Raw genomic sequence first — 12,717 nt, forward strand, 5'->3', positions numbered from 1 at the left:
TAATACAAAAACTAAAGCAAAAGTCTCCTTACATTGAAACAGCAGGCTTTTAGAACACACTTTAGAACGTTTTAACAAGTTAATACACAACTCTGATTAGTGAGTCTCTATTCAAGTATTTATAGCCCTATGGACATGGGAGAGCTAAACCTCAAGTAAAACAATGTTTCCAGGTAGACAGTTCAGTAATTCTGTTCTTATGAAGTGACGAACATGTCAAATTTGTTAACTCAATGCATTCAGACATGACCGTTTCATATGAAAGTGTACAAAACCTTAACCATTTCTTTGAAAAAAAAACCAACTTATTGTGCTACAGTTCCCTGTAGAAAAATATACATGCAAATTCCCCTTAAAAATTCCCCAGTAACGGTTCTATTTCATTCTTTGTTTTATTATATCTTTTGTCAACAAGTATGAAATGTCACTCCAATGCTAAATTAATACAAGCATATTCTCCCAATGCTGCATTACTAGCTTACACTGACAACTTCTGTGATCAAGTGTCACATCCGTGAGGTAGTTATACAAGTTACATATTTAACACCGTTATGAGAATGAGGTAGTGCGTTGCAAAATATCTCAGAAATAAAATAGTATAACGGATTCAGATAGCTTGGAACTCTGTTTGGTTTTAAAAGCTGAACACGAATACAGGATAATATTTGAGGGAAATCTTGCACCTGAGAGTACTTGATTAATGCTGAATAATGGGGTTGTAGGTGTATCAGCTAAACAGCAGCGGGTTGTTAAAGTATCTTCACTGTAGTGTTTTGTGTTTTGCAACGGAGAGGTCCACAGCTTTAGCGATCACACTTGCCTGAGAAGTCGGGCTGCTGGTGAGATCAGGTGAGGGGGAAGTGCTTGAGGGTTCTTTGTCTGTGACTTTTTGGAAATTAAAAAGGCACTGAAACCATGGAGGAGTGTTGTACGCAATTAGGGGCGAGTCCTCTCTGCAGTTGGTCACTTTGAAATTTATTTTTGTTGATGTGAAAAATGTGTTTGGTGAGGACTGGGCTGACGATGGGATCCGTAACACAGAATTGCATGCTGATCTTTGTGAAGCTTTTAAAGACAAGTCCTGGGGAAGCTGCAGGAGGAACAAAGAAAATTCCCAAATTGGCTGTGGCTTAATAACGATGTTTTAGTTTTTGTATACCTAGTATGTACAGTACCATTCAAAGGTTTGGGTTCAGTAAGATTTTTTTAAAAATGTTTTTGATGTTCTGCTCACCAGGACTGAATTTATTTGAATAATAAAAAAAAAAATACAGTAAAAACAATGAAACTGTGAAATATCATTACAACTTGAAATAATTATTAATTTAAATGTATTTTAAAATGAAATTGATTCATGTGATGGCAAAGCTGAACTTTGATCAGCCATTGCTCCAGTCTTCAGTGTCACATGTTGATTCAGAAATCATTCTATTATGCTGATTTGGTTCTGAAGAAACATCTGTCATTGTAAATTTTGAAAACAGTTGTGCTGCTGCATAGTTTTGTGGAAACCATGATACATATTATTCAGGATTGTTTTTTTTTAATACGGTCACTTGTAATCAATTTAATGCATCCTTGCTAAATGAAAGCATTCATATTTGGTCCCACTTTAGTTTGGAGGCCCATTCTTACTATTAACTATGACTTTTGCTTTTCAAACTATTTCCTCTAGAGCTTAGGGATCTAAAATATGGTAATGCAGAGCAAGGCATTAATATGTATTAGTACTAATATATGCCAATATGCTGTATTATGTATGCTAATAAGCAACTAGTTAATAGTGACAATTAGTCCTTAAAATAAAGTGTTGCCTCATGATTTTTTTTTAAACAATCATACTGAACCCGATGGCTGTTACCAAAAACACAATATCATAAGATCTAAGAGCTTAACTTGTATTTAAAATACGAAAAGGGAAGACTATTTTAAAAAGGAAGATATCCTTCCTTGGAATTTTTCCCAGTTTACATCCATACCTGTACTAAGTCTTCCTCGCTGTATGTGCTCTCTGTGTCACTTTCTGTTGAGGCAAAGTACAGAATGAAATTTACAATGATGATATCCAGCTGTGTTTGTGGCCAACAATAACATAATATAGTAATAGTAACAGTAACAGTAATCAGTGTTGGGAGGGTTACTTTGGAAATGTAATGTTACGGATTACAAGTTACCCTACTTAAAATGTAATAAGTAGTGTAACTTTTCAGTTACTTTATTAAAGTAATGTAACTGATTACTTTTCTAAATTTCTAATGTTTTCAGCTGTTAATCATTTTCAGACATGTTAACCTAGGGTTACTGACTTTCGAAATCCTTCACTTGCATTAAGATTATATTATTTAAATTTTAAAGGAGACATTGGATGCCAAGTATCTTCATTTGCATATAAATGTGTCTTGGCGGTGTGTGGACACAACCACCCTACAATGATAACGTTTTTATAATAAGAAACCCTTTTTTTTTTTTTTTAAATCCCCCTGAAACCTGAACAGTCTCAATTATCAAGCCATTTTGATTTTGGAGTGAATAACCAGCGCTCTCTTCCACTTTCAATACCACGACTGAGGGGAGACCCTTGAGCAAGGCACCAAACCCCCAACTGCTCCCCGGGCGCCACAGCAATATGGCTGCCCACTGCTCCGTGTGTGTGTGTGTGTATATATATATATATATATATATATATATATATATATATATATATATGTGTGTGTATGTATACACGTTCTATTCAGGTGGGAACTTAAACCTGAATACACACAGACTCATGGGGATTTGTGTCACGGTGGGGACCTAAATTGAGGTCCCCACGGATAAACAAGCTAATAAATCACACAGAATTAAGTTTTTTGAAAATCTAAAAAAAATGCAGAAAGTTACCTGTAAGGAGTAGGTTTAGGTATAGGGTTGGTGTAGGGCAATAGAATATATATGGTCTGTACAGTAGAAAAAGCATTACGCCTATGGAGAGTCCCCACAAGGATAGCTGACCAGACGTGTGTGTGTACTTGGATGGGTTAAATGCAGAGCACAAATTCAGAGTATGGGTCACCATACTTGGCCACATGTCACTTCATTTCACTTTCACTAAATTTGTTTATGTCTGGCTGCGCAAATCATTTTTCTCCAGACTGTTTTCTGAACGAGGGACAATTCAAGGCAGGTTTTGTTAAAAAGTTAAAACTCAAGGATGGATCAGTACCCATTGTTCATGATCGAGCTGCACGTCCAGAAGTAGTAAGTCTCACACTTTATATTTTTTATGATTATTTGCGAATTGCCTTCGCTCTTCCACAGAAGAGAGGGATGGGGTGAGCAGAGCTCATTAGCATGTAAAAAAATATGCTGCAAAATGAGTCACTGTAAACAGAGCTGTTTTTGACAAGGTAAAAAGGGTGTTGTTTTTCACGACCACCGAGACCATTTCGAGAAAACCCTAAAGAGTCGTAACTTGTGGAAAACGGGCATCCGATGTCCCCTTTGAAGCACAGCCACCACAAAATCAAGACTTGCTTTAAAATCATTCTGAGATTGCATACAGATTAAAAAAAGATAGTTTAATAGCTGTTTTTGAAATCAAATCTTTGCATAGCTAAGACAGGAAACACTGGAATCTAGGAATCTAACAAAACAGTTAATCTTTATAAAAAAAAAAAAAAAAAAAAAGCATATACGTAAACCCATATAGGAAATATAAGAGTTATCAGATAAGCATGTTATAAACTTCTGAAACATTGGTGTGAAGAGCAGTCACTGCAATTTATGAAAGAAATCAATTAAATCTGTTTGTGGGAGTGAGTGTGATAAAAATCAGATGCAACCCCCTTTGTAATCCTTAACATTTTCATAAGTAACTAATTTAATTACACATTTTTTCTTAGTAACTGTAATTACAATTACTTTTATTTTGTAATTAAATTACCTAATTCCGTTACATGTAACTTGTTACTCCCCAACACTGACAGTAATATGTAATTTATCATTCATGTGGTGAATACAGCACAAAGACAGTAAAGCTGAATGCAAAAAAAAAAGAACCCTACCACTGTAGGATGAAACATGGGAGTCCTGGAGAGGCAGACACACTTCAGTGGAGCTAAACGCAGGTTCTTCATTCTCCGTTGCCACCTCAACAACGGCACACACATCAGTTAATTCAGCTACAGCCATCTCCCTCACAGATGACGTGGGCACAGGCAAGCTCTCCTGCTCTGTGTTGATGAATAAGCGTGTTTGATTTAGAGACTTTATCTTTAACATTTCTACTAAAATGCATTGTATTCATTGTACTAACATATGTTAGATGTAGTATTATTAAAGTCCTACAATACATAGCAGTTGATATTCAGTGAATTACCAAAAAAGTATTTGGATACTTAATGGGATAGTTCACCCAAAAATGAAAATTCTGTCAACCTGCAGTTATTCCAAACCTGTATAATTTTGTTTCATCTGCTGAACATAAAAGATATTCTGAAGAATGCAAATAACCAAATGGTTGTGGGTACCTACTGACTTCCGTAGAAAATACCATAGAAATAAATTGGGAACAGAAACTAGTTACCAAGATTAATCAAAATATTTTCAAGTATTTAAAAAATTGAGGGTGAGCAGATGACAGAATTTTCAGTTTTGGGTAAACTGTCTCTTTAAGCCAACCTTAAGTAAAATATATGAATAATGAATGTCATAAAATGTGAAATCATTTGGCATTTACTTTAAAGACAGATATCTGTTTTAAGAAAACAGTTCAGAAAAAGAAGTTTGCTTTTACACAAAAACATTACATTGAGACCAGTTGGTTAAAAATTCAATAAAGGTTTAAATAAAAATTAGTTCTGAGTTTTAGCATCATTTGTTTATGAATACTACTTTTTGATTCAAAAATTCATTACATTTAATCCAATGCAATGAACTACATGCATTTTAAGTGTGGCTTAAATGTCAAAATATGTTTGGGACCACTATAAATAAGTTAATTTTCTAATGCTGCCTCTATTATTGTCGTGTTATTTATTTGGACAGTAAAAAAAAAATATGCATGATTTGGTTATTTACCAGTAAATAGCACAGTGCTGTCCGGTGTAGTTTCTTCCATTAAGTTCTCTTCACTTTGTTCTTTTGTCATTTTATATTTTTTGGGAATGCCAGCTTTCCGTTTCTGAAAAACCCTCTAAGGAATCAAACATAGGTGTGAGATGATTTGCTATACTCAGAAATGTGCACTGTTGTACGAGTGTAGATTCATGCATTCCTACTTTTGCTCTTTGCTCCAGGTCCATCTTTTTCTTCCCTGAAAAAAGACAATATGCATTTAGAAAATATTAAATGCCATCATTAGAATTTCTACACCAGAATAAAACGATGTACATTGACATCAATTAGTACAGGTGCATCTCAATAAATTAGAATGTAGTGGAAAAGTTATTTCAGTAATTCAACTCAAATTGTGAAACTCGTGTATTAAATCAATTCAATGCACACAGACTGAAGTAGTTTAAGTCTTTGGTTCTTTTAATTGTGATGATTTAGGCTCACATTTAACAAAAACCCACCAATTCACGATCTCAACAAATTAGAATACTTCATAAGACCAATAAAAAAACATTTTTAGTGAATTGTTGGCCTTCAGGAAAGTATGTTCATTTACTGTATATGTACTCAATACTTGGTAGGGGCTCCTTTTGCTTTAATTACTGCCTCAATTCGGCGTGGCATGGAGGTGATCAGTTTGTGGCACTGCTGAGGTGGTATGGAAGCCCAGGTTTCTTTGACAGTGGCCTTCAGCTCATCTGCATTTTTTGGTCTCTCATTTCTCATCTTCCTCTTGACAATACCCCATAGATTCTCTATGGGGTTCAGGTCTGGTGAGTTTGCTGGCCAGTCAAGCACACCAACACCATGGTCATTTAACCAACTTTTGGTGCTTTTGGCAGTGTGGGCAAGTGCCAAATCCTGCTGGAAAATGAAATTAGCATCTTTAAAATGCTGGTCAGCAGAAGGAAGCATGAAGTGCTCCAAAATTTCTTGGTAAACGGGTGCAGTGACTTAGGTTTTCAAAAAACACAATGGACCAACACCAGCAGATGACATTGCACCCCAAATCATCACAGGCTGTGGAAACTTAACACTGGACTTCAAGCAACTTGGGCTATGAGCTTCTCCACCCTTCCTCCAGACTCTAGGACCTTGGTTTCCAAATTAAATACAAAACTTGCTCTCATCTGAAAAGGAGGACTTTGGACCACCGGGCAACAGTCCAGTTCTTCTCCTTAGCCCAGGTAAGATGCCTCTGACGTTGTCTGTGGCTACAGCTGTCATATTCCTTTTGTTAAGCCACTCCTGAACCACATTCCTTGACACTTCTGTGTGTGGTGGCTCTTGATGCCTTGACCCCAGCCTCAGTCCATTCCTTGTGAAGTTCACCCAAATTCTTGAATCGATTTTGCTTGACAATCCTCATAAGGCTGCGGTTCTCTTGGTTGGTTGTGCATCTTTTTCTTCCACACTTTTTCCTTCCACTCAACTATCTGTTAACGTGCTTGGATACAGCACTCTGTGAACAGCCAGCTTCTTTGGCAATGAATGTTTGTGGCTTACCCTCCTTGTGAAGGGTGTCAATGATTGTCTTCTGGACAACTGTCAGATCAGCAGTCTTCCCCATGATTGTGTAGCCTAGTGAACCAAACGGAGAGACCATTTTGAAGGCTCAGGAAACCTTTGCAGGTGTTTTGAGTTGATTAGCTGATTGGCATGTCACCATATTCTAATTTGTTGAGATGGTGAATTGGTGGGTTTTTGTTAAATGCAAGTCAAAATCATCACAATTAAAATAACCAAAGACTTAAACTACTTCAGTCTGTGTGCACTGAATTTATTTAATACACGAGTTTCACAATTTGAGTTGAATTACTGAAATAAATGAACTTTTCCACGACATTCTAATTTATTGAGATGCACCTGTATATGAGCAAAAATGTGTTTAATACATGACTGCAATTACCTTTCTTAACAGCTTTTTCATACGAGGAAAGCATTCTGTACATTCTGAAGGCATTGCTTCCTTTCTTCATGCTTTTGTCTTTCACCTCCTCAATGTCTGGTAGAGAATTCATAGCACAGCGGAAATTTGCCTTCCACGTCTTAGGGTCTGGTTTGTCAATACCTGGACGATACTTTCCTATATGAAACATAAAATTAAAACATAAAATATTATACAACAAAATGGAGTTACAAACCAGTAGAACCAACAGAAATACATTCAAAGCTGTATACAAAAGCAGAATCAACTCCAATGCATGGTATTGCTGAAATTACAATTTTCACCTTTAAATCAGTTAGCCTCATTCTTTATACAAGACACAATGGGCAACAGCTCTTTCAACAGCTACCTGTGTGAATGGCCCAGTTCATAAATAAAGGTGCATCCTTTTCCAAATCCCATCCATGTCTGGCTGCATGCATCCATGGTATCTGAAATATCTTTTTCTCCTGTAAATGGAAACATTTTAATAGCGTACTATTACTCAATTCATGTACAATGAGTTGAGTAACATGTCAAACACGCTCAAAATGACAAGATCATTTTCACAATGTATTAGTAAAAGACATAAACTGCCACATGAGTCACACTCAAACTTAACATATACAGATATAAAGTTCTGCACATGACATGCAAATTAAGAAGTCTTTCCCATGGCTTTTTTCATTAATTCATAAATATATATTTAATACGTGGCTCTCTGGAATACTTGATTCTGATTGGGCAGTTGCGACATTATTGGTCAGTGTGTTATTCCCCAATAACAACGGTCACCATTAGCAACATTAAATAATGCACTGCTCATCCGAGTATTTGAGGCAAGATATCACACTACCACGCCCACTTTAGTTTCATTCAAACTCAATTGCTGTCACCTTGTGCCTAATTTTTTGACTGTATTTACTGAAAAATCAAACTGGAAGACTTCAGGCCTGCGGTAATATTGTCAAAGTGTTCCTCTTGTTGACAGAATGATTTTTTTGTATACTGCAATGGATTTAAGATAATAAACAGGTACAATTTTACAATACTTTCTTTGCAAGTAACATTTTCTGTCCTCTTGTTTATTTATGTAGTGAAAAGCTGTGTCATTACGAATAGTGATATGACTGTACATTATGCCTTAAATGTCTGTCTTGTCTGTTCAAAGCCATTTGTTAGGAACTGCTTTTCTTTGTAGAAGCCTTGCGTTTAAAGAGCCAATAAAATATTTAATTTCAAATCATTATTTCGAGCCTATTTATTTACTTGTGCGGCAAGTATTCAGGTAACAGCGGGTTGTTATCACGGAATAAACCCCTTCAGTGTGAGGCAAGATTTACATCTCTCTATATTACCAGCATGACAATACTCTTCTTAAAATGAATGAATTAGAATTTGATGTCAGATTTCTACCCTCACCTCATTGACCCAGTGAAGACCTTGAATTTGCCCACTTTCGATCTGTTGCTCCAACCAGGGGCGCATTCTCATTCTGTCCACTGGCATCTTGACGCTGAACAGAATCCAATACAGTGAAGATTTAAAATGTACAGGACATTCTGTCTCACACAGAAAACTCATTATGCGGTAAAAACAAACAAACATCAAAAGAGTTCAGATATACAGCAAGAAACATTTCTTTTTTCAGATTTGCAGGTGTTGTGGTCATAGAACTGACAACATTGGGCTAGTGAAGTGCTCAGTAGCAATGCAGTGAGTGAAGCCTTTAAGATCCCTGTAGAGCCGTGATGATTCACTCTGCAATGGGACACAACGTGCTCTCTCTTTACAGGCTTATCTTCCATATAAACCAAGAATTATTATTCAGAATAAAAATGATTATTCAGAATATGATATCAATGCATATCATAATAAAGATCAACGATAAAAGATAATGAATAAACCGCATACTTACATAATGTGACATTTTTTAACGTTTATTTGTGTAAACGTTTCAACCCAACACAGACGAAAGATCACCTAGAATCTATCTCTTAAACAGATTTATAAATTCATACTTCTGCTTTGAAGTCGTTTGGGTATTTACCTGTAGGGGAGGCACGCAGCCGATAATCCTCTAAAGATCCCTCGACGAGATGTGTTATAAAATCCCGTCCCGGAACTACGCAAAAAATGTCTCCATTTTTTGTTTTAGATCTACTTTCTTCATCTTATTAAGAACGAGGCAGTGATTTTTTTCAGTCTGGACATTTGAACTGCTCCAGAAACCTTGCCTTTCGTGTTTTATAGAATGACGCAAAGACGTCATCGAGCAGCAGACCGCGGAAGTGAAACAACTGAGCGTTTCATTGGTCGGCGGAACATTTGAAACAACGGGTTCTTTCACTTTCACTTCCGCTTCCACATTACGCCACGCCGCCTGCTGGATCTCCACTACACTATCGGTAAATCGCACCAGTGTTGGGACATGTCTGTGTCGGAATTACTATCACTGTAATATTACAATTAATACCAAACATACAGACTAGATTGAGACATTCTGTTGCTAAGGAACACAGTTAAGTGACTTGTGTAATGTTGGAATCGTGTGAACAACAACAACAACTGAGTGGCGTGTCATGTATCATTTTGTTAAACGCTGTTCTCGAAATATAAACGTTTTAAACTGGATTTCCAAGAACTAAATAGTATAACTTACCTGATTTTGAGCAAATTGTAGGTGTTGAGTCACCTCTTTGTTTGTGCTGATCCCAGAAAGGCACAATTATTATTATATAACTGAATGAATGTGAGTTTCGCTGTGGTTGTGCTGCTGGGAATCTTCTCAAGGGCCATCTGTTTTCTGCTGACTGCGATTGGTGACCCTGCTTATTTTAGTGCAGAGGGCTGATTTAATTAGGGTACGAAATTGCGCAATGACCTTCTGTGGTGTCAGAGCAGGGAAGGTGTGTGGGGGATATATATGAAATAGTTTCATGATCATTTTATTGACTTAATAATGACTTGGATAAGAAAACTCTTTCTATGGAACGCATACATTAGATGTAGGCCTACTTAAAGAGACATTCCACCCAGAAATGACAATCACCCTCATGTCATTTCAAACCTGAACACAGAAGAAATTATTTTGAAGAATGCTGTAAGCAATCATTCTTAATTTAAACTAATTAATTAAATATAAACACAGAAGAAATTATTCTGAAGAACGTCGATAAGCAAGCAGTTTCGGTTGCCATTGACTTCCATTGCTTTGTTTGTCCATAATGAAAGTCAAAGGGAACCGAAACTGTTTGCTTATCGACGTTCTTCAGAATAATTTCTTCTGTGTTCTATGGAAGAAACAAAGTCATACAGGTTCGAAAATACATAATGGTGAGTAAATGATGACAAAATTTTCATTTTGGGGTAAACTACATTAAGGTAGGGAATACATTTTCAACTACCCGACTCAAAAAAAAAACAAACAAACAAACAAACAAAAACTGGTGAATGTACTATGAGTAAAAACAAACAAAACAAATTCAGCTATGGGCGCTAATAGTTTAACTACATTTCTCAGTAGCGTCGCTGTTTTCTGAATCAAATAGCTTTTCAGTAGCGAAGCTCTTTTTTGATCAAGTAGTGCAGTAGCGTCAACAAAACGAAAATATAAGGATCACTGATCCCGGATCAGTAAAAGCCACAGCCACTAAAGCTCGTAACGCCATTGGCTCCTCAAACTGTCAGTCAAACCTCATTATTCCTCCCGCCTCTCTCGTGAATGAAGTGCGGCGCGCAGTTTAGAGCATCTCTCAGCTTGTTTGCTGTCTGAAGGTAAATAAAGAACTGTTGATTGAATAAGTGCAGCGTTGTCTTTACTCAAGAAACACTATATTTAATAAAGGCTAATTTATTATTATTATTTTTTAATTGAAGATAGTAGAGCGGAGAAGAGTGTAGTCTTGCATTTGTTGTCAAGTCACAGCCAAATAGCTTGTGCGAAGCGCTGAATCTTTTACAATATGATACTTTGGCCAAATAACAGAAAAAACTGAGCGCCCACATAATGACAGAAAACTGTGTGACCTGCAAGTTCATGAAAATGTAAATGCGATGCCCGTACTGCCTTTGATGTGAAATGCACCAAAGCGACTGAGAAAAACTGTAACTAACATGAGCATACAATGAACTATACATTTATTACAGTATTTATTAATCTTTGTTAATGTTAGTTACCGTTTTTCCTCAGTCGCTTTGGTGCATTTCTCGAATCATCCTTAATATTTGCAAAAAAGTATATGCATTTCTCAAAACAATTCATACAAACAGCACCCCACAATGGATTTCCTGCAAAAGCCTGTAACTGACTCAAAATCTTTAGTTCATCTCTCAAAAGTAAGTATTTATGTCAATGAACATATCAGTGCAATCAGAATGAAAAGTCCTTGTGTCATTGTTCACAAACAAGATGTGCTTAGTCATGTTGTCAATATAACAGTGCACTCTGTTAGTACCTGATGTAAACCATGCAGAAGGCTGCGCTTCTTATGTATGCCATATATCCTTTCAAATGTACAAATTTACACACTACTGTATGTGGGATATTGATTGAAAGAGACTGTTTCAAAATGTTTGAATAATTGAGGATATGGTCAATCTCCCAACATTTAGCTGCACCCTTCAGCACATTGTAAGGCCATGATTGAAAACATAGTCCACAACAGTGGCCCTTATTTAATCTGATAAGAGCCTCTGTCCTTGGCCTCCTTTGCCTCTTCCTCTGTTTTGCCTCTGTATCCTTCCACCATGCATCTTTACTCCTCTTCTTCCTCTCAGCTGTTGACCCTGATCATTTTCTGGATGTTCATCCATCGTCAGAATTTGTAACTCTTGTGTTGTCCTCTGTCTATATATGCTTTCCAATTGAAGATTCATGAGATGCACCTTTGAGCTATTTCAGAGAACTGGTTTATAATTGGTTGATCTATATTCTCCTCATTAGTGAAAGTCAAGATTCACCTGCACAATCCATGGCAAATTTACAAAAAACTTACACAAATGTGCATAAACATGCTTGACAGTTTATGACAACTAGATAAACCATTTTGAATTTAATGACTTATACGAGGATCTAATGACTAGATGTTTTGAGGGGTAAGACTATTGCACGGAGAACTATATAATACATTTTGAGCAACATGACATTAGCAAATGATAAATGTAGGAAAACATAGTGACAAATGTACATAATTGATTGCATGAATGTAGCAACTGCAATTGCAACTTGCTCAAAAGAATGAGAAACTGCTTTTATCATGTGCACAAGTGACTAGATGATGTGGAGGTTGAACAAGTAGTTTTGAGAATTTAATTTCTGATCTGAGAAATGCACCAAAGCGACTGAGGAAAAACTGTAATAATGCATTAGTAAATGTTGAAATTAAGATGAATAAATGCTACAGAAGTATTGTTCATTCTTAGTTCATGTTAACTACACTAGTTAATTAATGTTAACTACTGAACCTTATTGTGAAGTGTTACCATTTATATAAATGTATCTTTATACAATAAAGCCACAATACCAACTACCAATAGGAGGTTTCCAGCTGACAGCAAAAATGTATTTTGCCTATGTCACAATATGAGGTACAGTAAATGTACATGATACTGATTTTTGTTGCCAAATTGGAACAGTTGTTGAATAAACAATTAACCTGAACTATTATGCCTGCTTGACTGACAGTTTTATTGAT

At 36.3% G+C, this 12,717-nt stretch overlaps 1 protein-coding gene across 3 annotated transcripts; it reads right to left on the minus strand.

Annotated features, from left to right (window-relative positions):
- Nucleotides 1–98: 98 nt before the first annotated feature.
- irf2a (interferon regulatory factor 2a) lies at nt 99–10,134 on the minus strand. Of its 3 annotated transcripts, none has more exons than XM_058782589.1 (10): nt 9,684–10,134; nt 8,444–8,537; nt 7,392–7,491; nt 7,004–7,180; nt 6,601–6,675; nt 5,259–5,293; nt 5,059–5,173; nt 4,044–4,211; nt 1,980–2,023; nt 99–1,090 (listed from the first exon to the last, which is right to left on the minus strand). In XM_058782589.1, exons 2-10 carry the CDS (start codon nt 8,528–8,530, stop codon nt 761–763), a joined length of 1,131 nt encoding a protein of 376 aa, XP_058638572.1. In that variant the 5' UTR covers nt 8,531–8,537; nt 9,684–10,134; the 3' UTR covers nt 99–760. The 3 variants fall into 3 exon arrangements, with proteins under 3 accessions (XP_058638572.1, XP_058638564.1, XP_058638581.1); XM_058782581.1 differs by lacking the exon at nt 9,684–10,134 and adding an exon at nt 9,072–9,299; XM_058782598.1 differs by lacking the exons at nt 6,601–6,675; nt 9,684–10,134 and adding an exon at nt 9,072–9,299.
- Between the last annotated feature and the right edge of the window lie 2,583 nt (nt 10,135–12,717).

This window comes from Onychostoma macrolepis, chromosome 01 (assembly GCF_012432095.1).
Source record: "Onychostoma macrolepis isolate SWU-2019 chromosome 01, ASM1243209v1, whole genome shotgun sequence".
NCBI classification, from domain to species: domain Eukaryota; kingdom Metazoa; phylum Chordata; class Actinopteri; order Cypriniformes; family Cyprinidae; genus Onychostoma; species Onychostoma macrolepis.